This window comes from Rhea pennata, chromosome 15 (genome assembly GCF_028389875.1).
Source record: "Rhea pennata isolate bPtePen1 chromosome 15, bPtePen1.pri, whole genome shotgun sequence".
In the NCBI taxonomy this organism is placed as follows: domain Eukaryota; kingdom Metazoa; phylum Chordata; class Aves; order Rheiformes; family Rheidae; genus Rhea; species Rhea pennata.
Window position 1 is genome coordinate 1334930 of NC_084677.1, and position 25509 is coordinate 1360438.

The 25509-nt window shown below is 47.1% G+C and overlaps 1 protein-coding gene and 2 long non-coding RNA genes across 3 annotated transcripts; 2 read left to right on the plus strand and 1 right to left on the minus strand.

Moving 5' to 3' along the window:
* Window positions 1-4005: 4005 nt before the first annotated feature.
* On the minus strand, window positions 4006-7313 carry LOC134147327 (uncharacterized). Its single transcript, XR_009959991.1, has 2 exons — window positions 6529-7313; window positions 4006-4158 (listed from the first exon to the last, which is right to left on the minus strand). It is a non-coding gene; the product is annotated as an uncharacterized LOC134147327 (long non-coding RNA).
* ATP6V0C (ATPase H+ transporting V0 subunit c) lies at window positions 6152-18726 on the plus strand. The gene is made up of 3 exons (XM_062588378.1): window positions 6152-6613; window positions 16338-16521; window positions 17895-18726. Exons 1-3 carry the CDS (start codon window positions 6538-6540, stop codon window positions 18097-18099), a joined length of 465 nt encoding a protein of 154 aa, XP_062444362.1. The 5' UTR covers window positions 6152-6537; the 3' UTR covers window positions 18100-18726.
* Window positions 18727-20353: 1627 nt separating this feature from the next.
* LOC134147282 (uncharacterized) lies at window positions 20354-23651 on the plus strand. The gene is made up of 2 exons (XR_009959983.1): window positions 20354-21938; window positions 22273-23651. It is a non-coding gene; the product is annotated as an uncharacterized LOC134147282 (long non-coding RNA).
* Window positions 23652-25509: the final 1858 nt, after the last annotated feature.

A 25509-nucleotide genomic window follows, 5' to 3' on the forward strand; every position in this document is an offset into this window, starting at 1 on the left:
GGAGGTACTTAGGGCAAGCAAGTGCCTAGCTGCCAGGAGGAGAGATGGGGAAGGTGCAGGCTTTTGCCAGTGACTCGGAGACATTCAGGTTCTTTTCCACCAACCTGCAGCATGACCTTGATCAGGTCCCTTTGCCTCATGTAAGTTGTGAAGGTCAACCATGCTCCCTACACAGGCTTTACCACAGCCGGGCGGACATCTCCCAGAGAGAGCATCACTTTCTAGCGACCATCAGGAGAGCTGGCCTCCTCATCCAGGGAGCCCAGCTAGTGCTGCCTCTGGAGCCTCTCTGCAGCTGAGAGGTTCATCTCCCCAAGAAGGTTCCTACGTAGCAGAGGTACACACAGGCTCAGATGTCCTGCTCCACCCGGCCCCTGCCATATGGCATTTTCAGATAACCCAAGATCCTGACCTCCCCATTTTCAGAAGAGGATATCACTCCAGAGCCACAGGGAATGTGGAAGAGTCAGACAATTAGCCTTCAAAAGCAGGCCCTTGTGAAGAGGCCGGAGGAATGGCCAGCTGTCTCGTCTGAGCCCCATGACTCTAGCCATGTGATTTTGGTGAGACGCCGCAGGGGGCACCGAAAGAGGAAATGCTCTGGCCCAGTTTGCACTATTTTTGGCGAGCGTTTGCTGCCAAGTGCAGAGTGACGGGCCCTGCAGTCACTGGTGCTTTCCCTGGTCGCCTCCCATCCCACTACCCCCATGCTGCTGGTGCAGCCTCAGCTCCGCTGGCCCCTGCAGACCCTCTCTCCTGGCTCTGACTCTGCCGAGCACCTGCCCACAGCCAGTGTGACCTGAGTCCTGCTCAGAGGAGAGTCACTATAGGGTCCTAGAAGGCACAGAGCATTTTTTAACATATTAATACCAAATTACCTATTGCCTAAGAAAGAAGCACTGGGTAACCGCCAGAGCACTTTCAGAGCATCGTCCAGGCCTGCAGCCAGGGCCAGTGCCTCCTTATCAGGTCACACTAACCCCGCAGGAGGTGCAGGATGAACTCAGTTGGCTTCCCAGGTCCCTTCCAGCCCTGCTTTTCTATTACAGGAACGTGGAGGAGGCAGAAGCTGTCTGTGCTGTTTATAAACAAGAGTTTGCTACACATACAGATCCCAGGGAAATCACTGCTGACTCGGGCTAAGCACTACCCTATGGTTGCTGCTTAGCAGTCAATGTACAAAGTCATTGCAATCAAGAGCCAAGCATCACCACTCCCCTCTTACAGGCTGGCCTGGAGTTGAAATGTAGGTCTACAGCAGCCCCGCCAGCCCTACTGGGGCCAGGCCTGGGGGAGGATGCAGAAGTGGGGTCGATGGCCCAGCAGTGGCTGGTGAGACTGCCCCCAATGCAGCCCCATGCTGCCAAGCCCTTGCGCCAGGATCTGTTGGCATCTGGCCTTGCACTTCACCACGTGCACCTCCCCAGAAGGACCTGCCTAGAGCCAGATGGGAGTCAGGGCAGCGATGCAGCCCTGCACGCTACGTCACTCGCCCGCATGTCATGTCTGCAGAAGGATTGGTACGCATTCCTGGGGAGGTGAGGAAGGCATCTCTGGGCAGCCACTGCACGACCACTCAAAAGCAGCTCCCAAAAAGCGTGGTGGTTGCCCAGAGGCTGCATCTGCTGGCAAGCCAGCCTCAGCCCACTGCTCTCCCAGCTCCTCCCTGGGAAGCACACTGATAACCTGAAATCGCCCTTTGACTGCATTTTGCAGGCAGGAATGAGCCAGGGAGTGTGTGCAAAGTTCTGCACATCAGGGAAGGGAAAGGGGGGGCGGTTTCCAGGGTCCCAGCAGCCATCCCAGCCCTGGGTGCAAGCACCTGAGCTCTGCTCCCTTTGAAGGGTGCCGATCATCCGAGCTGGAAAGGACTTGGCACATTTCTCTCTCTTTGGGATATTGCCAGCCAGTTCCTAAGGCGGCAGGGTTTGCTAGCTAAGGACACCATTCACCACATCCGCGCCACGTTAATCCCTCCCTCCCAGCACCCGCGTCTTCCCTGTGCTTCGCCAGCAGGCGCCTTTCTTCCAGCACTGGGTGTGCAGCCAGTGAAAGGAGCAGCAACCTCTGCTCCGGCCCTTTCCTCGGCCGTGCAGATCCAGGCCTCCGCGCTGCAGCTGGGAAGAGCTTTTCCCGTTCCCCAAAAGCACCGCTCAGCGCGGCAGATGCGAGGCTCACGTCTGCACGCTGGGGAGCCTGTGCTTGCCATCCCACCAACCCTGCCCGGTCTGAAAATGTCTTCTCCTCCTCTGCCCCATGTAGGTTTTGTGCTTTTTCATGTCCTCCTCAGCTCTACCCATCGTGACAGCAGCTGGGGAAACCGGTGGGGCTCAGCAGGCAGGAGCACTGCTGGTGGGACATCCCATCATCAGCCATGGGTGGTCGTGGGCGGCCGTGCAGTGCATCCCACCACGCAGGGTGAGCAGAGGAGAATGGGGCTCCTGCAACCCAGGCACTGCTGGGAAGGTGCTCCCATTGCAGCGCCCAGGCCTTCGCCCCGTGTATACACAAAATAGCACCATATTTGCACTTGAATGTGTGAAGGCAACTCCAGTGGCCCTGAGGAGGTATCATCCCCCCTCCCCGCCTGGCACCAGGAGGAATCGGCGTTGGAGGGGACTGCAAAAGCTGCTGTGCAAGGTTCAGTGGTGCAGCACCCTTCGCAGGGCTCTCACCGCAGCCTGCTGCCTGCTCCTCTCTTGGGATCCTGCTCACAGCTCTTGGATGGCCCTGGAGGCAGGAGGCACCAGCGCAGGGGACTGCATGGCCTTGCCCTCGCCCCCTTCAATCCAGCACGGCCCTGCAGTGGGCGTTCGGGGAGCTTGTGCTGCTGCAAAGACAGAAGGAGGCCTTCATGTCTAGGCCTAGCAGCAAGACTCCAAACTTCCTCCTGCCTGGGCACATTTTTCAGGGAGCTTGAAGCAAATGAAGAGGAACCAGTCTGACCTGTGGCCAGCACAACTGGCTTTGGGAGAAAACTCGAATAGCTGAGGTAGAAGTGGCACATCCTGTTCTGGAGCAGCCCTACTTCTTCTGGCATGGCCCTGGAGCCCATGGCCCCATGTGGCTCTTCTCCCCACCATACTGGCACTTTTGCAGCTGAAATGACCTCTTGGTGAAGAAAGGTGCCAGAAGAAGAGGGGAAAGGTATCAAAAAAGTGGGGTTTCTCTTTCTAGGGGCAACCTGGGCTACTGTGAGAGGGGCTGTCATGGTCCCATGGCCCAACGCCCTTGTCAACCTGCCGTAACGCATCCACGCACATTCCCGTAGCCCCAGGAGGCCTCAGAAAGAGCAAGTCTCCCCTGCAACCTCCACCTGAAGGGACCAGATGGGCAAAGGGCCAGAGAGGAGAAGAGGGCACAGAGCGGCCTCGGGTTGCACCAGCCAGCAGGCTGCATCTCCCTACTCCCTACCGGCTGCAGTGTTCCTTAGCCACTGCGTCCAGCTGCTCCACAGCCCTGGGTCCCACCTCCAGGTGCCCAGATCTAATCCAGGTGCAGAGAGACAAACTGGTGAGTCCCAAAGGAGAAAAACCACTGTGTTTCCCCTCTCCCAGGCTGCCCAGCGCATCCTTCCTCATTCATGCCTGAGCCACACTCATTGCCCCTTTGGGTTGTTTAATGAACCTCCCCATGCATCGTTCTCTGCAGGGGAGAGGTCTCCAGCAACCCGGGCTAGTGCCAGGCTCAGGAAGTTGAGCTCAGGAACAGGAGCTACGGCAGCTGGAGAACAGGTCAGATCCCCTGGGCTCGGTGTTGCATCCCTGGGATGGCGCCGGCAGCTGCCCTGGGTAAGGATGCACAGGCCTCAGGCTGAAGTTATCCAGCCTTGCCACTGCCTGTGGTTGAAGCTTGGAGGAAAGCGAGAACAAAAATAGTTCACCCTTTGCTCAGATTTATTACCGTGGTCAAAAGCCCCTTTGTACTTAGCAGAGGATGAAGCAAAACGATGTGTGCCAAGGGGCTTGCAATCCACAGCTATCACTCCAATAAAAAGGAGAGGGCAACAAGAGCAGCTATTTTTATTATTGCATTCATTGGCAAACCATTTCCAGGTCTTGTCGAGGCTTTCAGTTCTTTCTTTTTCCTGACTTGAACAGGCAGAATCGCAAAAAGCTTCATAAACCAAAAAATTCCAAGGAAACAGGCAGTTTGTATCTATAAAAACATTTCGAATTCATTTGATTATGACAAAAAAACTTGCATTTCCATTTCAGCTACATTTCATTGATTTAGTATTACTAGTTTAATCGCTTTATAGCAAAAAAAAACCCATAGAATCATAGAATTGGTGAGGTTGGAAGGGACCGCTGCAGATCATCTAGTCCAACCCTCAAGTGAGTGGCCCATACAGGGATCAAACCCGTGACCTTGGCATTATTAGCACCAAGCTCTAACCAACTGAGCTACACCTAACCCCCAAAGTTTAAACTTTTACAAGACACTGGAGAAAACATGGGTTGAAATATTTTTGCCCTCTCGTTCCTTCCTTGCAACCCCAGATGAGAAAAGGCATTTTGGGCACCTCCTCTTTGCAATTTGATGTATCAGCTTTATTTAATGCCAACCCAAGCCTTCAGCATCCCAAAACTGCAAGTGCTGATTTGGACAGGTATAAGAAGGAGCCTTCCAATTGCATTTCTCCCTGCCTCCCATTACTCTTCCTGCTCTCCAGTCATTTTGAGCACAGCTGAATCTCTGGGCCGGTAACACAGCAGCAGCCAAGCTGGGACAGGCAAACCATCCACCACAGTCTGCTCCTGATCAGGAGGGGTTGGTGGCCATGCAAAACTATGCATCCCCTTGCTCTGGGAACACACTCATACCCTTATCATGGGCCAGGACACGGCGGGGGGCTTGTTTTGATGATTAGCACTGTATGTCCCTGTCCACAGCTATCTTCAAAGCTACCTTTGAACCTCGCTGTTGGCTTCCTATGGACATCAAAGAGGTCTTCACCATCCTGCTTTCCCCTCCTCAAGAGCTGTTGTCCTTCTTGGGGTTGACACCAGGTCCTTTGCTTCACTGCGAAGCTGACCAGCTACAACCCATAGAGTACCCTCAGCTGCCTCGTTCTTCACCTGGCCTATCCTCAGGCTGGAAAACCTGTGTTGGGTGAAAACCCATGTTGGAAGTACCAGGGCTTTCTGCTGCCGCTGGAGGTACCGAATCATCTGTTATAGGCTCTGAAGAGCTAAGAGCAAAGGGGCATTTGTGATTTTTTGCTCAGCCAGAAGTCAGGGAATTTGCAAGGAAGGATTTCAGCTCTATTCTCATCTGCCCTGTAAGGTCTGATGAGGTTGAGGTGTCCACAAAAGTGGCAACAGTGACAAAAGTGGATGGCCTTGAATTCATTAAGCGTTGTGATGTTTAAAGGCGTTGCAAGATCAGCAGGATTTGCAGCAGCAGTAGCAAAAAACAAAAAGGCAGATCAAACTGTCAGTAAATGCCCCCCACCCAGAAATTTTTCCTTTTTTCCTTGAGCACACTGAGCCGAAGGAACAGCAGGAGCCGCGCTGCCAGGGCAGGCGGCCGTAAGGCAGGTGCGAGGCGTTTCGACCTCGGAGCGAATTTGCGGACAGGTTATGCCGTCTGCCGAGGCGAGGGGCGGTGATTAGCCCGCGCACCCTGCCACGGGGAAAGCGCGAGGCGGAGGTGGAGCGCAGGGCACGCAGGACACGGCCCACGGCGCGCGGCCCACGGCGCGGAGCTGCTGCCGCCGCCGCCGCCGCCCCCTCTCCCCCCCGCCCCCGACAGCGGCGCCGAGAGGCGGGGCCAACGCCGGGGCGGGGCCGCGCCGAGGCCACGCCTCTTTATGCTAATGAACGCTGAATCACGCTTGCAGGGCCGACGCTACGGTCGGCCCCGGAGGCAGGCGACTGAACCACCTCAGCGAGGGGAGGGGAGGAGGCCAGCGCGGCCGAGCGCTCCGCGCGCCGCAGTGGGCACGTGCAAGGAGGGCACGCGCTCAGTTCACCATCGTGGATAACAGTCTTTGTAGGAGTGGGCAATTGTGGCTGCGGGCGGGGGGGCGTTTGGCTCTTGTCCCCCCCACCAGCTGCCCGGGCATGGTAGCGTCCCGGAGGGAGGGACGGAAGGGCGCCGGGCGGGGGCGGGGAGAATCACGTGACCGCCTGGTCGCCGCCATTTTGTCTTGCGGTGGCTGGGTATTTAGAGCGCAGCGCCCGAGCTGGTAGCTCACTTCAGCCGGGAACGAGCTCAGAAGTGCTACCACCCCCCTCCACCACCCTGCTTGGGGCCGGCCCCCCCCCTCCCCCCTGCCCAGTACCAGCCTCCACCCCGTCTCCCTCTCCTCCCTCCCCCTCTTCCCACCTCGGCTTCCGCCATTTTGTCGCCGAGCCCTGCCTGAGGAGGACCCGGAGCCCCGAGGCAGGCGGCGGAGGGTTTTCCTCTCCCCTTCCTTTTTTTTTTTGTGCTTGTTTTTATTTTTTTGTGTTCTCCGCTTCCTCCAGCTGCGCGTAGCACACAGCTCCCGTCCCCTCTTCCCCCATCCCCTTAGCCCAGCACCTCAGAGCCATGTCGTCGGGCAGCACCCCCGAGTACGCCTCCTTCTTCGCCGTGATGGGCGCTTCAGCTGCTATGGTCTTCAGCGGTGAGAAACCTTTCCTACCGAGCCGTACCCCCGGGGGGCGGAACGGCTGCCTTGGCGCCGGCGAGGGGAGCTGTGCCCTGGCCTCCGCCATGCTAGGGGCAGGTGTCCCTCGCCCGCCAACGGAGGGATTTTCGGCTTGCCGGCTCCCTGTCGGGTCGGGTGGGGGAAGGTGGCGGCGGGCGCGGGGAGGAGCGAGCACAGCCTGGGTTTCCGCGCTGCGTTAGCGTGGAGGCTCGTCCGCGGAGGGGCTTTGGGGAGGGAGAAGGGGTTCCCCTTTTTCCCCCCTGAACGAGGGGGGCCGGTAGTGGCAGCCGCTGGGGATGTGGGGGTGTTGGCGAAGGAATTGCCTAGAAAGCCTTGCTCAGCGGAGCCTGGTGGCTGGCCTGGATGTGGGTGTCCTCCGTCAGAGCGCTGGGGGTGGAGGAGCCAGAAGTGGTCCCACCTCCTTGGCTGAAGGCGCCTGCAGCCGAGGCGGGGGCTTCCTCTGGGGCTGGGAGCGAGGCGCGGGGCCTGCCCCGCCGTGGGGCCGTGCGGGGCTCCCACCGCAGCCGCTCCCGCGGCGTTGTTCTCCCCTGCGCCCCCGCCCCGAGCGTGTGAGCCCCGGTGAGCCGGAACCCTCTGACCCCGCGCTCGGTCTGTGGGGGCGAGCGGGCGGCTGAGGCTGCCTGCCACCCGCCGAGCCGGCTCCGCTCCATCCCGCCCCCTCCGCCGGGCGCCTCGGCTCTCGGCCTCCTGCCCGCCGGCGCTCCCGGCCGCTCCATCCGGGCTACCGCGGGCGCTCGGGAGCCGGTGAGGGGCGCGGGGGTGACGTCACCGCGGAGGGGGCCCCGGCGGTCACGTGACTGCGGCGGCGCGCCGGCGCCCCAGAGCGTGGCCGTCGCAGGGGTCCTTCCAGCGGGCGTGAAAAAGCGCCTGCAGTGACGGTGCCGGACGGCTCCACGGTACCAGTGGCTGCCTAGACGGCAGCAGCCTCCCCCTGGAAGGATCACCGCCTTCAGGGAAGGCCGTTCTCTGCACTGGAGACTGAAGGCTGCTTTCAAGGAAGAAGGGCTAAACTGGTACAGTTTGGTCAGTGGTCTCCCCGTTGCCCTTCAGATAACTGTGTAATACAGTGGCTGATAACCGTCTGCTGTGTGCTTATTAACGCTGAATTAGCTGTGCTTTCAGATCTAACTTGTCAGATACTACGTGGCCATCCTCAATGTCAAAAACACATAACCTAAAGGCCTTGCTCTCATAATGTTGTACATGTTATGATGAGTTTTAATATCTGCTGCTGCGTGTGACCTTCAGGAATTTCCTCAGTGCTTTCACTTGGCAATTTTTGATGGTGAATCTGCACCAGTCTTCTATAAGATCAAGTCACCTAGTCTTTCCAGCTTCTCCAAGAAGATAGAGTTGATCTGGTTCTGCACTGTTTGGGCTGGATGTAGCTTTCCCCCCCATAAATAGGGCAAAAGCTATTTTTAAAATGAAAACATATGAATGCTTTCAGTCCCACTAGGAAGTGGTCTTGTGCACCTGAGCAGTAAGACTTAAATATGCCAGCTCCTTTTAGGAGTAAGGCTAGTTTTAGAGGGCTTAATATCACTAAAAAGAACAGATAGTTTCTGACAGTCTCTTTTTAAAATGGGAGCTGCACCAAATATCAGAAAATGAAACTTCTGTGGTGGCACTTCATCTGCATCTTAAGTCATTGTTTGGTTAAACTTGGAGTGAATTGGGTTGTTGAGCAGTATCACTCTTCCTGCAGAAGAATGTTTATGCAAATGTTCATAAATCCTGTTGTACACCAGAAGGACTATTATATGATCCTTTGTCTAAGACTCTCTTGTAGCCTGAGTAAAGCCTTCACTAAATGTTACTGTTACTGCTGAGCATGAGTGTTGCCTCATGGATCACATGCAATGACCATCCATCCAACAGTGGCTTGAATGGGTTCACTTTTTTTGAAGTATAGATACTACAGTAAGTAGGAGGAACTCAAGTCTCTTCAAAAGAGGAAAAGTTAACCCATTCATTTACATGCACACACATACACTGACCTGTTGTCTGTTCATCTGTTACCTCGTTTTGGTTCCTTAATTAGGAATTAAATGAGAGTTCTGAAGCAGCTACAGCTTGAGTTGCACATGGCTGTTAGTGTCCTTGGCCTCACTGATCATGTTGAAGTAGCCTCTGAGGTGGTAGCTAGGTCTCTAAAGGTAGAGTTACAGGAGCTACTCTTGTTTGATTAGTATTTTGGATTAGAAACGGCACTTGTAGGGAAACTATCTAGCCTTGCTGGTGTTGGCAAAGTTGACTGCCTAGCAGTTTCACATGTTTCCTGGCTTCCACCTTAGAATGGAAAGGCCTGATTTTACTGTATATGCTCTTGATCAGTTTGTGCCAATTAGCGGGGTGAAGGCATTTTATGTTGAGGTAGTTAGTGGCCTACTGTCTTGGAGATCAAGCAGTATACTTATGCTGGATAAGTGGGAAGTTTCTACAGCGTTACCGACGTACTATTTTCAAGAAGTTACCATAGTCTACAAAACTATTGACTTACAAGCTACTTGGCCAGTGATGATGATGGAGTAATAGGCTAAGACATCATTACATTTTCGAGAAATGAAAAGAAATTGGGTTGGCAGATCCTTGCCTTTTGCAATACCAGTAATTGAGGTCTTAACTTCCTTAAAGTTCAGTATTTCTTCAGTTATTTGTGCAAAATTGAACTTGGGAGCAAAACGTAGACATTAAAATGTTTAAAAGGCCATACAACTCAATCTTTCTCTGAAAGCCTCACAGTGAGGGATATAAAGTTGAGTTGGCATTTTAGTAAGAATTCAAAGAATTACTTGGCATCTCTAAAGTAAGACTAAAGTGTTTCCTAGATACTGTAGGTTTCATGTTGTATTGTGGGATTGCAAATTAAACAAGGAGGCTTTGAATTAGGTAAGCACTCAAAATGAGTTGATCTGCTGTACTGATGAATGATGGTAACTGTCATTGCTATTGGTATGTGACTGGTTCTTGATATGGAGTCTTGGTGACAGATGATTGTAATACTAGCAGATGTGATCCATCAAGTTAGATTCTTAGGGCACTAATACACATGATGAAGAATAGTTACCTGCCAAATCTAAGTAGATATTGCTAACTCAAAATTGTCTTGATTGTGAATGCTGCTGAACTACTTGTCTAATTAAATATCTCAATATTTTTAAGGTAGTGCTGCAGAGGTGTCAGTACAGGATCAGCTAACATTTGTAGTGCCATACAGCTTTCCCGATTGGGATGCAGCACTACAGCATGTTCTGATTGTTAATTGAACATTAATTGTTAAACCAAACTGATTTAGAATCAAGGAGCTTAAAAATCAGCCTGGATAAGCAGTGTAAAACTGCCAAAAGAGTCCTGGATCAGTGTTAATTAGTGCAGTAATCATGTCTGATTCATGCTGTATCTAAAGATCAGATTCTTGTGGAGCTTGTATTTCAGAGACCTGTTTCTAGTAAACATGTTCAAGTTCTATACTGTCCAGGCTAGTTTGATGTGAAAACAAGCAACTTTATGCAGTTCTGTTTGGTGTTTGAACATTAACTGCTGATAGTAAACAGATAGCAAAACTTGTTCTGGTCAGCTAGTACTGATGGCATCTAGAAAGACTACAGCAGGCTCCTGTGACCTTGGCTATCTTCAAACCTGCTTACTCATTTGGTGATTACAACCTGTTCTGATAGCTAAGGTTCCTTTATTTCCTATATGTAAAACATGTTATTGGCTCAGTGTCAGATGCTGTTGAGTGATCAAGTTATACAAGTGTTTCCATGTGACTTCTGCATGTCAGAAATGGAAAAACATGGTATTGGACAAAGCTGTCTGATTTGGTGCTTGCTGATGCTTTTCATAGAAAAGCATGGTGTTTTGGGCTTACACTGCTGTTGACTTCGGTGTTAGTTTGATTTTGACACCCTGTTGCGTGGGGGGGCTCCTAACATTCAGTGCCTTTCATACTGCTACGGCATCAAGCATCTGGAAGATCGCTAATGAAGAGAATTTTAGCCAACAGTTTTAAAACTAGTTCTATGTCCTACTTCTCATTTTTGCTGCAGAGCATATAAAATAAGCTTTTTAGTGTCAGCTAGGGCCACAGATATTGTAACAGCTGGTTAGTTAAGTGACCTCCATGGTGAACTTGCTAGCTCAGAATATCTAGCTTAATGCAGCTGACTGAACCCCGCACAGTCTGATTCTGGAAGACACCGTTTCTATAAACAACTTGAAGGCAAATTATGCTTATGCTTCCTGAAATGTTGTTGTCCCTTGAGTCTCCCCAAGGGGAAGGGAGCTGCTGACTTCTCAAGACCAACCTATACATATCATCCAAAGAGAAGCCTGTAGATTCCTTAGCTGTAACTTGTGGGGGGGGGGGGGGAAGTGAAGCTGCAGAGTAAAGTGCAACTTAAGATGCCATCTTCTGTTCCAGAATCACTAGAGAATACTTCAAAGGCAGTGTGGTATGAGCAGGAATAGTTGCACAGGAAGAAACTTGATTATCAGAACTTGGAACTGCTAAACTCTGAAGTAGAGACTAGCATAAACCATCTTTTACTGCAAGCAGGTAAAACATGGACTCAAGACAAAAGTATTGTAACAGAAGTGAGTCAGGTAAGCAATATTTCTACAGCTTAGATAAACTAAGGGAAGACATCTAAATAAGGGCATCCTTTCCACTCAGTAAATACCAGTGTTTGGAACATCTGAAATCCATATTCAGCATAAAAATGAATAGAAACGGTTTTAACCATTGGCTCTGCAAAACCTGGCTGAAGCAGACAGTTTATGCTGCTGCTTGTACTGTGGCTGACTTGCAAGTATGCATAATAAGACTCCTGTGTCTCACCCTGAAGTCATTGTAGACTACACAGTTTGCAGGTGCTCTGGGAGCATTCAGGGCAGCAGCGAAGATGAACACCAGCTGCCTCAGAATCTCTGATCATGCTTGCTTTTTCTTCTTCCTAAGACTAGTCTGTTCCATCTGCCCTGAGTCGGACTAGCTTCAACCAGTGGTTGCAAGCCTAAAAAAATGACTTCATTCTGATCAGTGATACTTGAGACATCTGGCTTCAGAAGTGCATGCTTCCACCTGTTCAGCTGTCATCACAAAATGAGGTGTAACCTGTTGAGGTTGCTATACTTCCTTCAAGAAGTGAAACTTGTGTGGCCAAGTGAGTCTGTTGGATGTGCTGTCAGATGACTGGCTTTGCTGTGCTTCAGAAGTGAGACATCTTACCTGCAAGTGACTTCTGCTGGTGGTATGGGCTCTTTTTGGCTAACTAGATGAAAATGACTCCTGCAGCAGGTTGAAATAACTGCTTTGCTAGTCAGCTTCTGGATCAGTGGTCCACCCAGTATGAGAAATGGGTCACCTTTAAAATTGCAGGGCGGTTTGTATGATAAAGATGAATAGCAAGCTAATGGACTCAGCTTCCATGTTCATGGACCTGTATGCCGCCTTGCTGGCTTAAGAGCAAGCCTGCGCTCTGATGTAATGTACAGTCCTTATCACACTTTGCAACACAGCATCTGAATCCAACCCTTTTGCAAACTAGAGTACCTTTAAGTCAGTGGTTTTGAGCTGCTTGAACAGCTAACTAGTAACTTTTTTAGACCACCACTTGTACAGCATAACCATGAGGAACTGGCAGGCTTGGTTTTCAGATTTGCTGAATGAGAGCAAATTGCCTGTGTTAGCCTTGATGACTGATTTTGTTAATTCTGTAACCTAAAAGTGCTAGGCTTACCTGAAGCCTCCATACCCTCTGAAGTTAGGGACAGTATGTTTTTATTCTTCTGTAATCCTACAGAAGGGGACTCACCGAAGAACTGAAAAGCATGTAACTTCTTGTAGAGTGGCTTATCTGTTTACTCTCAACAGTTACCAGTGGGGGCCTAGCTAAAGTATTCAGTCAGTGATTTGAATTTGCATAGGCTCCAAATATTCTGCTGATGGGGCAATTTTTTACCTGGTGATGCAAATGTACACAGCAGCAGGGTTTTATTTATGAGTTATCCATGTGGATTCTTACTGTAATCTGAGGTATAGCTGTCTTCCTGTTAAATTTGTTGGCAGGAAAGTCTTTAGAATATCAGTGGGAAGAAGCTTGTTTCTTTGAAAATGCCAAAGCTTTTGGCGTGGCAAAGCAAGCAGTGTATTTGACCTGGATACAACTTAAACTGTTGGAGAACTCAACAGAACAAAGCCTCACAGATCTTTAGGTGAATTGATATCTGCTGTTTGGTTCAAGGGAAGCTTGCTTCTTACTGTATAGGATAGCCCATTTGATACTGGATTAATCAAGGTTCCAGATGTGAGTTCTTATCCAAGATGTAGTGTTTCAGACTTCTATGACAGTAACACAAAATATGTAAATGGAAAGCTTGGTTTTTATTACTAAATCATTTGCTACTGCAAGGAAATACTGTTTATTAGTGTTCTGGAAATCTCTCCTGTATCATTCACTGCTCTTGTTTCTCACCACAGTTAAGTGGGTTTTCTATACAGCAATCACTTGCTCTTAATGGACTGAATGCTGGAGTATGCATAGCAAGCTCTGAACACAAACCTCTGATTCTTCAACTAAGCATATATAGATGTATTGCAACAGCTGAGGCTGGAGAAAGCTGTATCTATGCAAATAATTCTTTGGCTTTAAGGCTGTTGATAATGCAGTCACTACCCAGCAGTTGCAGTCTTGGTGGGTAGTAATAAATACAGCTCTTTTTCCGTTTTTGTCTTCCATATATGTGTCTTCAAACTGTATTCACTGAGAAGGTTTCAGAAGCCATATCCCTATCTTGTAACTCAAAGGTAGCCTAAATGTAGAATGTGTGAAGTACTGTGCTTCAAATGTGTGAAGTACTGTGCTTTAAACACTCACAGTTGTCCAGAGGTACGTGACAACTGACCTGAGTGCTAAGTGACCCACAGCTGAAGAGCCGTGACATTTGATGGCTGTGTCCTGGTAGGAGATGGAAATAGGCTCTGCCACCTGGAATACTGTACTGTAGTATTGCCAAAGATGGAGGGAGCATTTTTGAGTTTAGTGAAGCACAACAGAACCAGCTGTCCTGTAGGGGATGCAGCTATAGGAGACTCCAATGTAAGCCTGCTGATCAGGTTGCTGATACAAGACTTCTCTGGGGGAAGATGTGCCAAGCCCTGTTGAGGCTGTACTTAATGGGACTTGTGACTTCCCTCACCTCCCCTCAGGCCTGGTAATGTAATAGCTCTTCAGAGCTATATAAAACTGTAAGGTGTGACAGCTAGCTGCCACAGTCTGTGTAGACTAAGGCTTATCCAGATACCTTAATTTGTTAAGGTATAAGTGTTTGCCTGTGCCCCAGATTAGATCAGCTGAGAATTCACAAGTTTGCTCTGATCTTCCCTTCTCCAAAACCTTAAGCGGACTGGCTTTCTGTAAGCAGTATTACAAAACTAGCTTCTGTGTGGATCGACATGTTAATTGCAACATGTTTAAATAACTTCAGGTTTGGAGGAACTACTGACTGCTCTGATCTTCAACAATGAACTCCCTTTCCCTCACAAGCCTCCGCACAGGATTGCGGACAAGAGTCCAGACAAAAGAAATGACTTCTATGAAATGCTCTGGCCAGTCTAGAAGTAGTCAGAATCTTTTCCGCATACTTAATGTCTCTGAAGGATGCTCCAGCCAGAAGAGAAAGCCCCTAATTCAAGTTAGATGTAGGGTAATTTCTATCTTCCTAGGCCTCCCAAGGGAGGGGCACTTCACTGCTGTCACTGATTTTGCTGGGTTAAGACTGCACTGGTTTCCAGGCACATAGTTTAAATCTCCAAGTTCAGCTCTTGGTTCTGACTTTGTAGTAAACTAGACTATTTTAGATGTGAAGAGTTGTTCAGTGTGACTTAGAACTGAGGCCATCCTGCCTCAGTGGTGATCAGGATTTTGACTGGAAGAGAACCAGACTGCAGGGAATTCCAGAGCTGTGCTGGTACAGCATCAATCTGCAGTTCATTGAAACTTTCCCTTCAGGCTAGTGTAACTAAACCTAAACTTCCTGCTGACAGTGAGACTTGAGTTAGCACTGTGCCTTTACTAATCTTCTGAAGGTTTAGTGCAAAGCCAGGAGGACTACTATTCGGTTCTTGACTGCTTGAGTAAGACTCTGTAGATGCTGATGTGAAGCAGGAAACTATATATCATAAACCCATGAATACCTTCCAGTAACTTTTCTGGGCAACAACACTCGGATGCTACTAAGAGGAACAGGAAGTCTTCACTGTGGAACAAGCAGCTCTCCCTTTTAGAAGGGAGTACAGAAGCTTTTTGTGTGTGTGGATTGAACAAACTCGAGTGTAGCAAGTGTCTGAATAGCAAAGTGACTTGAAATCCTCGTAGCTTTGGCTACTTCTCAACTGTGTTTTAGAGCAGGCAAGAGCACGGTTTCATGCTAGTTAAATAGGACTTATCTCTGAATGTCTCCCTGATGGTATCTGAAAAGGAGGTTCCCTTTCCAAATAGCTGAGTTGTGCTGTTTCAAGTACCTAGTCCTGGATGTCTGCTGACCTCCATATTATCTCTTCACTGGCTATGAGTGCATTCCCAAGTTCCAATCTGCTTGACTGGGGACTGTCCAGTTATAGGGCTCTTAACTTACTCCAGGATAAGTTTGAGAGAACAGTGAGTCTTCTGAAGTACTTCAGAATCAAAGCATGAAGCATTCATTGAAGCTTTTGTGAGACTAACTTAAGTTTTCAAGGCAGAAGATCCTTGTGGGGTAGGACTACAGGTCTCTCAAATCCAGCAGCTCTCACTTAGAGGTGATAAGCCTGGGTTGTAGTTTGCAAACCTGGCTTTGGATTCATGGCTTAGTCTCTGTGTGCTCAGATGATGCATCTGGGTGGGTGGTGATATGCTCCAGTGAACTTTAGGAGCAAGGTTGTTGTAGTCTTCTAAGCTATAATCTCTGCCATTAACTGTGGTTCCAGTAGTTGGATTATCAACTGTTTGGACTTGAATCTTTCACAAGTAGAGAGATTGGCTGAACAGTGTCCTTTCAGCAAGGAATGAAGCACAGCAATAGTATACACATTCACTGCTATCTCAGTATATTTGATACAACTGAAACTGTATACTTCATCTCAGACAAAGCCAAGAGCCAGGCAGGCTTTGTGATAAAAAGACTTCTGAAGGATGCTGGTGGGAGACAACTTGGCCCAAGTGGCCTAAAGTTCAGTGACTATAAAACTTAACTTTCAGTCATGTTACATCCTGCTGCACTAGCAAGGTGCCTGCTGCATTTTTCTCCATAATTCCACTGAACAGAGCCTCTCCAGTGTGGACTTTCTGAGGACGTGAACTCTACAAGGTCAGGCTTAGACACTAAGCCTTGGTCCCTATAGAGAATGGATCTCTGTACTGGAGCACATTCCCTAACATGAAGCTAACTAGGTTGGAGAAAGTGTTTTATCACAGATACCAGAAGAGCACCCTCTTATCTAGTTTCCATCTAGATAAATGGACAAATCACTTCCCATCCTTTAGGGGAGTGTTCCTGGCAGCAAAATCAAGTAGTCAAGTGACAAGTTAGACTTGCACAATTCTCCCCTGTGCTTACTCAATGGTTCTAATGCTGCGGTCTAATGAAAGATACAGTGTTTGGGGACATGTTTAACATGATGATTTTTCTCTTCCAGCCTTGGGAGCTGCTTATGGAACAGCAAAGAGTGGCACAGGCATTGCAGCCATGTCTGTCATGAGGCCTGAGCTGATCATGAAGTCAATCATCCCTGTTGTCATGGCGGGTATTATAGCCATCTATGGCCTGGTAGTGGCAGTCCTTATTGCCAATGGCCTCTCACCCTCTATCACGCTATTCAAGTAAGTTTGTGCTATGCCTATTGTTTTTGTCCAAGTTTGTCTTAATCACTATTTAGTTGTTCCCAAATGGGTGGGTGTCACCTAACAAGGCCACAAGCAAGACTGGCAATGCAGTGCAGTGTAAATGCTAAATGATTCTAGCCAGGGCTCCAGAGTTTGGGCTGGATTTCAACTGTCTTGCCTAATGTCTTAGTTTCAGTTGTAGGGATGCTGACTAGTTTACTATATTTTACATATTAGCAAGTTATATGTATCAAATAATAAATTATATATGTTAGCTAACAAATCAGACATTCTATTGCTAGAGGCAGTGCAGTGGTTTATAATTTGTGTTTGGACAGTCCTAGGACAGGAAGCTAAGGTGGTTTCATGGAGCCAGATTCTAGACTTGGAATATTCAGGTCTTTCCAAGGAGTTAATCAGACTGTCTAAATAGTTCAACTGTTGCCTCGGAGATGCATGTGAATAATTAATATTGCTGACTTCTTTACATGCTGGTAAGCCAATCCTCAAGGTATGCAGGGCTTCTACACCTGCTGCAGTCTGAAACTTAATCTACCTTTGGCTTTTGAGAATAGCTGGAACAAGCTTGAGACTTGTCAGAGTAACACAAGGCCTCTGAGATGTTTAACAGACTAGACACCTGCATCATGGTGCAAGCTGTAGCTCACGAGCCTTATGTTTGGCCTAATCATATTCAGCCCTGATCTGAGAAACAGCAGGTTCAAATGTTCCTTCTTGGTTACCAGATGGTCAAATACTGATAGAGACTGCTCCTCAGGTACCCCAGTCTGGAAAACCAGACCATTCACATGAACCTGACACACTCATGTCAGTCAGTGCAATCTTCCTGTGCTGTAGTGCGGGAGACTTAATTTATCCAGATGTGCTGTGATAAGGTTGCTAAAGATGGGAAGCAAACAGCTGTTAATAGGCTACACAGCACAGTGGGATAGGTGTTACTGCAAATGGTAGTCCAGACACCTAGATTAAGTACTGCTCCAGCAGCATGCTAAACCTGGTGCTGACCAAAGCAACTACAGGCAGGCCCGGGTGGCTGTGCAAACTTGTAGGCCCAATAACCAGGCTTAGTTTACATGGCATATTTGACATCAGCTGATCAAGATCCTGCATAGCTCCTGATTCTTGAAGTGTGTGCTTTCTGAGACAACTAGCTTCAGTACTTACCCTTAAGCAAGCAGAGCATATCTTGTTATGGAAGCTTTTGCTGCAGGGAAGATGCTCCCTTTATATGTTAATCCTTATTATTAACCCCCCTACTCTGAGGAGAGCAAAGAGCTGACTAGCCTGAAGTTAAAAGGTTGGGTTTCCTGTTGCTTGCCACTGAAACTTTTCTCATCTCTGTCCTACAGGAGCTTTCTTCATCTGGGTGCTGGCTTGAGTGTCGGCCTCAGTGGTCTGGCTGCTGGTTTTGCCATTGGCATTGTGGGTGATGCAGGTGTACGGGGAACAGCACAGCAGCCTCGGTTATTTGTGGGCATGATCCTGATTTTGATCTTCGCTGAAGTTTTGGGTCTCTATGGCCTCATTGTTGCCCTTATTCTCTCTACAAAGTAAATGTCACAGTGTGATGTAAAGAGATATAACAAATCCACATTTAAAAGAAGCTCCAGAATGAAAATGGTCTCTCCAATGTGTACAGTTGTCCCAATTTGGTAGTTGATCTCTTGTAAATGAGCAATGTATGTTAGTGACTTGTCTGTCCTGTGTGTACTTCAATATTAAATTGGATGGGCTGCTCCAAGCCTCCTGCATGGCTTGGAGTGGCCTGTGTGCAATTTTCCACCCATTTGCTGTTAGTACTTTATGTATAAATATGAACTAGACATGTAATTTTTTCTCTTCACTGGATGTTTATTTATAAAAGACTTGACATGTTCATACATCTATGGAGCAAGGATTTTCAATTTCCCATGCTATATATATTAATCTTATATAGGTAGATTATTACACTGTGGGGTCAATTGTAAGTGCAGAGAATTCCTTGGATGTAATTTTGATTCTAAAGATTGCTGTAGTGTCCTGGTATTGGAGTATGAGAATTGTTTGTGTTATATTACAGCAATTGTCAGAAACACTCCTGTGTTTCCAGTAGTAAAAGCGTATGCTCCGGCATCAAAGTCGTGCACCCAGTGTTGGGTTACAAAGTTATACAATGTTTCCAAATAAAACTTCCTCACTACATTGCTGTATCAGACTCCTGTGGCTTAATTTAATGTATTTGATAAGTCTCTTGCTGCCTCCTCAGGAAGGGGGAAAGGTTCCCTCAAGAGGATTCAGATGCTTGAAGTAACTGAGCACAGGGAAGAGGAGTCCCATGTGGTAATTAAAGGCTAAAGTGACCTTTCTCCTGGGCAAAGAACAACGGTGCTTCTGACTGCTGCCTGTGAGGAGCAGTCAGTGACTAGTAGCAGTGCTACTGATGCTCAGATACAACCTGACAAAGCAGTATCTCTTCTGTGTCACATGCTAATTCCATGTAGCAGGCTGGGCAGAGTGCTCTGATCAGACTAGCTCAGGGAGCAAGGGTGCAGGCTTCAGCATGTGACAAGGAACAGAAGCTGCCAGAGGTCCTTTGGGCAGCTTGTCCTTCTGCTTGCTGGGCAAAGAAACTTAGCTGGTTGAGAAGCCACAGTGCTAGCAAAAGATACCTCTAAAATGCTTGGACTTATCCCTTTAAATAATCAGCTTGTAAGTTGAGAAAATTCCAGCTGAAGTTCTGCTGTTACAGCTAAGTAAAGCTGAAGCAACCTTCTCTTGGACTTAAATGTCACAAAGTAATGCTGGAGCTGGTACAACAAATCCACATCAAGAACCCTACATGTGGAATTTGTTCCAGACTAGCTTCAGGAAGCGCTCACCATGTGTATCACCATTGTGTGACTGGAGAACAAATGGAGCATTTCTTGACTATTATACTTGGACAGCTGGTACTTGTAATGCCTTGGTGATCAAGTTAAGCTGAGGACTTTGGAATGATCTGTCACAACCCCTTTACTGTCAGTTGTCATGAGAACATAGGTGTAGCAGTGGTGTGACTGTGTCAGTATGTTTAGTGTATATACCTGTGCAGAAAATGGGTCAAATACATACATTGTAAAGAACTGTGGCCCAAAGCACTGGGAATGTAATTGGAATAGTAACAGCTGGAGCATCAATCTGGCAGAAGCATATTCACCTTCTAGGTAGCTGGTCTCCATACTAGAGGTCACTTGGTGGGTTGTTATATAAGCAAATAGTCCTGTAGTATGAGTTTTCATCACAGCTTCCATGAAGGTGTAGTTTTATCAATTGGTTCATTCTGTTTTCTAGAAGCTGATCTGCCTGGATTCATTTAACAGACTCTCAGCTGTTTGCCTTTGCAATGGGAGTACCCTACAGATCTTATGTTTTAGAATGACTTCAGAGCACTCTCAGCAGTGGTGATGGTAGTAAACCATCTGGTTTACTCTGGGTGTATGGAGACATAAGCTCATATATGGAAAATGATGGATATCTACTGAAGTATCGGATGGGGGCAGAGGAAAGTTTTTATAAAGCTTGCTGATTTTAATCACTTTGATCTCTCTCGAGCAGAAGTAGCAGTCTCAAGCTCTAAACTATTTAACCCAGTGGTCATAAACGCTTATGGAAACTATAGTGTAATTCTCTCTGTGATATTTGCAATGAGTGTCTTCCTACAGCTGTTGCAAAGCTTGCAGCTGGGATGGGTGAATTAGAATTTCAGGCTCTTCCCTGAAAGCGTACTACATGTAATTCTGTTTTGCAGTGCTAGTCAGAAGAACTGTATTTTGATTATGTAGTAGGATAGGAGGAGACCTGGCTGAAGTTGTGAATATGTTTATGTGTTTTTACGTTCTTTAGGGGGAGTCTGCTGTCAGCCTTGGTTTCAGCCAGTTTAGAAGAATGTGAACAGTAGAAGAACATGAGTAAATTGCATTTAAGAGAGCAGCTAAATGCTGATGGCAATTATTTCCAGAAGAAAAAAGCAATTTAAAGGCAGGTCTCTGTAGGACCTCTAAAGATCACGTTTTAGCTTGGTGACATCTTACAGAAGAGTGGCGGTTACTAGGCTCGGGTTCATGACAGACATTTACATAACCAAATGCAGGCAAAATCCTATCACCAAGCATTTTGTTTCATGCCTTAGAATGTCAAGCCTTTCTCATTATTATATAAGCCCACGCAAGGCAGAAAAACAGAGCATAAAACAAAAGCTGGAGTAAGCCTGCATAGGGAGAGGATTGCTTTGCAGTGAGGACTAGCAAAGCAAAGGAGTTATGAGTAAAATTAACAGTCTGAATGTGTTGCTTTAGCCATACATTTGCTCTGGTGGTCACACTAGATCTTCACGGATGACTCCCAGGTGAAAACTTGCATTTCAAGTCCTTTGTTGATGCTGTGTTTTCAGAGAATTTCTCAAGTGGCTCAGGGCATTAGGAAAATTATGGACTTTTCAGTCCCTTTCCCTCATTTACTGCCAGCATTGTGCTAGCAGAGTACCGTCCCTGCCAGGGGATGGGAAGACACTGATGTCAAATTCTCTCTTGCTAGGACAGAATTATACCATGGTTTCCTTAAATGTTTATGGCCACTGGGTAAGCATAGTTGACTTTATAGTTGGTTTGGAAGAGGAGAACAAGCAGTCTCAGACCATGAAAGGACAGGCTCTAGAGTGCCTGATTCAAAAGAGGTGGCGTCTACTGGCACATAAATAGTTTCTCTCTAGTGTGGCAGATTGCGTGCCTGTGATTGTGCACTGCAGAGTGAGTCAGCCCTGCAGAGAATGGAGCAGGATGGCTCTGCAGCAGCAGCAGATACATGTCCATTAGCAGTCAGTTCAGGCTAGGTAAGGTCAGGAGATGCCTGCTGTCAGATGCTGCATGCATAGACAATGTCTTCATAGAGCTTGCTGACCTTTCTCTTATTTAAATATTTAATACTAGCTGTGTTTTTTCCCCCAAAAAAAGGCTGCAGGTCTTTGCTTTGCTGATCTGTTGGAGAAGCACATCCTTGAAGTTTGGCCAGTGACTGCTTTCTAGGACTGCTTTAGTAGGTTCAAATATATCTTTAAATGAACTGCAATAAGATAACTCCTGTTCAGGAGAAACGCCTATTCCTCTCCCATAGGTATCCAAGGGAACCCTGTGGTTGATGCATTACTGGAGATGGGAAATGAACACCGCTGACCAGAAAAGTGTAACTGTTGGTGAGAAAAGCCCAGCAGCTGGGGTGAAAGAAGGAACAAGCCAAGCAGTAAGAGCTGCAGAAAGCTGTATGAATGAGGAGAAAGCTGTACTTGTGGTTCAAGATCTGGGTCCAGTTTCCAGCATTATTCCAGTTCCCTTGTGTGATGTTGAACAGACTGTGTTGCAGTTCTACACTGTGAAGTGGAGGTGATAATCATTTGTCAGAGATCTAGTTTTAATTATACATGCAGCACACAGCTTTGCTCTGAGTGGAAGCCTGTGGCTGTTTCTGTAACACAAATAGTTTTTGGCCTAGAAGATAGCAGGAAGGAGTCAGAATGCTATAGAACATGTCCAGCAGCTGAGTGCAAGAAATGGTTAGGTCTGAACAAGAAACCTGTCTTCATTCCCATCAGCATAGAAACCTGGGAAAGCCTTGGCTTTATGCTGGCTTAATGTTGTTAGATGACCTGATTTTAGTCTTGCTGTGTGTAGAAGTAACCAGGTGATAACTTGCATGTTCTTTTTCTACATCAATCAGCCTGCTCAATGACCCAGTCCAGAGCCAGCTTTTTATGGGCACTGAGGCAATTCTGTATAGGATGCTGAGCTGTTCACTGGCATTACGAATTTTCCCCCTTCTCCCATGAGAGTGAGTCTTCTGATATGAGGTGGATTTTGCACCCAGCTTGAGCACTGAGGGAATGGGAGTGTCTGTCAGTATTTTCAAGTAGGTTAATTCAGAAGATTTTGGTAAAAACTTGCTTCAGGATTACTGCAGTGGTCAGTGGTAAAGAGGAGTTGCATCTCTTCAGCGTTTCTTATTTCAGAATCAGGATTTCATCAGCTCCAGCAAACCATAGAATGTTTGCTAACAGAAGGATTTCATCACCATCATTACAAATGTGCTAATCCCATCTGGACTCCTAGCTAGCGGGGGTGAGTGATTATTCAGCTGATAGGGTCAAACTTAAGATTGTTTGAGAAATTTCAGCCTTGAATTTCTAATATGATTTTTTTTAACTTTAACCTTCACCTGTCTTTCAGATAATTGCTTTAAATTACTGTGTTGTTCTAAAAGGAAAAGTCAACTAAATTTACTTTAAAAATCCTCATGGTTTATCTTTTGAGAGCTTCCAGTTTGGGATAAACTCAGCAAGGGAAATTGCTCAGTATGGGGGTGATCACACCCCCATGTGGAATTACTTCTGTTTCAGTTCAGAATATAGTTTGGGTAGCAGTTGAGTCCTCAGTGTCTATGATCTGTTGGAATAGTCTGGTTGGGTGACGTCTCTAAAATTCCTTAACATATGTGTATAGTAGGATTTTATCTATGATTGTTTAGGGATTGTTTTTTCTTGGGAGATCTGGTTTCCAGAGAAGCATAGTAACCTGGAAAAGTAAATATGCTTTAGGAGAATAAAAACCTCATGAAGAGAAATTAATTCCAAAAGCTAAGCAATTGTTTCAAACTACAATGCAACAGCAGATATAATAAAAATAACTCTCAATAAACCTTGCTTCCCTCCCAGTTTAACCACACGGATGTTGATTTTGTGGCCTTTTACAGTTTCCATCTTAGCTTCCCATAGAAAACCTCACTGTTCTACAGGTGAGATTACCTGTGTCTGACATACAGGGATTTACCACTTGTACTCTTAGTATACCTCTTTCTTAGAATCGATAAGGTTGAAAGGGACCTCTGGAGATCATCTAGTCCAACCCCCCTGCTCAAGCAGGGTCAGCTCTGCAGGTATGAACCATCTCTTTCTCCTGATACAATAAACAAAAGAGGAATTCTTCCCAGTGCCATTTACTCTGGAACATGACTTTTTCTGTTTCAAAGTCAAAAGGATTGTGTTCCCATCTCTGTTTTTGTTACTGTCACTCACTAATAAATGCTGTTATCTTTCTCTACAAGCCATGCTATATTTAAGCTCCTTAGACAGTCACAGCTTTGCTACTCATGTCTCTGAATTTCTGTGTCAGACTAGTTTCTGTATCAAAGCTTCAAAACCAAACCATCCCAAAACAAGCCCCCCACCTACAACCACTCCCCCACCTTGAAGTATGTTAGGACCAGAACTATCGTAGGGACCAAACTGCAGAGTGCTGAATGCCTTCCACAAGACCCTGAGCTTTGACTTTTCTCACCGATTCCTATCAGAGTGGGAGAGTTGGATAGCAGGAGGCCAAGAGGTGGCCCTGGAAAACCCCGTTACTCAGGTTAGCCATTTTTCTTTTGCTGAGGGAATGAAATGTGCTCACCACCTGCTGAAGTCACCAGTAAACCTCTCTGTTTACTGAATGTTTACTGGTGACTTTTTCACTGGCCCTGGTCCCTTATTTGTACTTTGAACCATCTTGTTTATGCTGTTAAATCTCTTCTTTGCTCATGTGCCACTTGAAAGGGGTGACCTCAAGTGGCAGAGAATGATAATGACCACCAACATCTAAAATGCCTTTGTTTAGATCAGGTAAGTTGAGATGAAATCAGGAAATCGCTATTATTCCCAGGACTGGCTGTGTGTTTCCAATTCATTGATGTGAACAACATCCCTGGCTGCTGTGTGCATTAGGGCAATTTCTTAGACTTCTTTGTGAATGCACATGAAAAGTTAGAAGCCAAGGCTTTATCTTCACAAGCATTTCTTTTGGCAGCAATGCTAGCCTAAGCCCTCCCTCCTCTCGCCACCTATATCTTCTTTCACAGCTATAGCACACTCCCCCCTGTTTCTCCCAAGTGTGTTGATACAACTGCCATGCTGCCAGGCAGTGAATCTAATTCCGGAATTGAGCCAGGTTAAAAATAACTAGACCTGAAGAAAAAAAAATGTCTGCTAAAGAAAATGCATGCGAAACTTCAGCTTGAGATTCCCTCAGCCTATTACTGGAGCAGTAGAAAGAGTGTGCAATTGCTGATGACACAAGACAGAGTTCATTTCAAACTCAGCAATAAAGACAGAACATCCAAAGGGATAAGTATGTAAGCAGGTCAGATAGATGACATAAAGTTGGTCTGTGTGACATACCTACAACTTTGATGAGGCAAATTGCAATATATTTAATCTCAGCACAGGCTGTTCTGTTTTTCCCAGCAGCGTGGAGGAAGGTTCAGGCATCAATGTTCTGATTCAGTGACTCATTTTCTGGTTTACATCTTCTTACAGATTTTGCATCCCTTTGTCACCAAAGGGTCAGCAAATAAATCTATGTCAACAGAGTGGACATTGTGGCAGAATATTCTTAAGCAGTGGATGTTACTATCTGTAAGCAGTCAGTATTTGCGTTTACCTGGATGTCTCTTCCACTGCCCAGAAAAGTTACTGTCACAAGTCTGTCAGCACGTACATTCAGATGGAAGTGCCCTCCTTTGGCCACAGGCAGTTTGGGTGCTGCATATATCTTTTGACATCTGAGTTCACTGTAGCAGCTTGGAAGGGTACCTTCAGTCCTGAGAGAATCATTTGATCAAATAAACAGGCTTCAGATATATTTTCGGGATCCATTTTCTCATTCCACCTTGATGCTTTTGTTTCTTCAGCTTTGCCTGTACTAAAGCCACAAATCATTCCCAACTGATGTGCACCTGGATGCCCCTGAACATGGATAATTTCAGCCACAATGAGAAAAACCTGCCTGAAGCCATTCTTGGCCTCAAATTCCCAAAACAGTGCTGTGCATGGTTTTTCTGGGCTGTATTCAAATCATTCCCAGCTATCTGTTTCAGGGGCCTTTACCACTAACCCTGCTGACAGTAAGATGTAGTTTACATAGT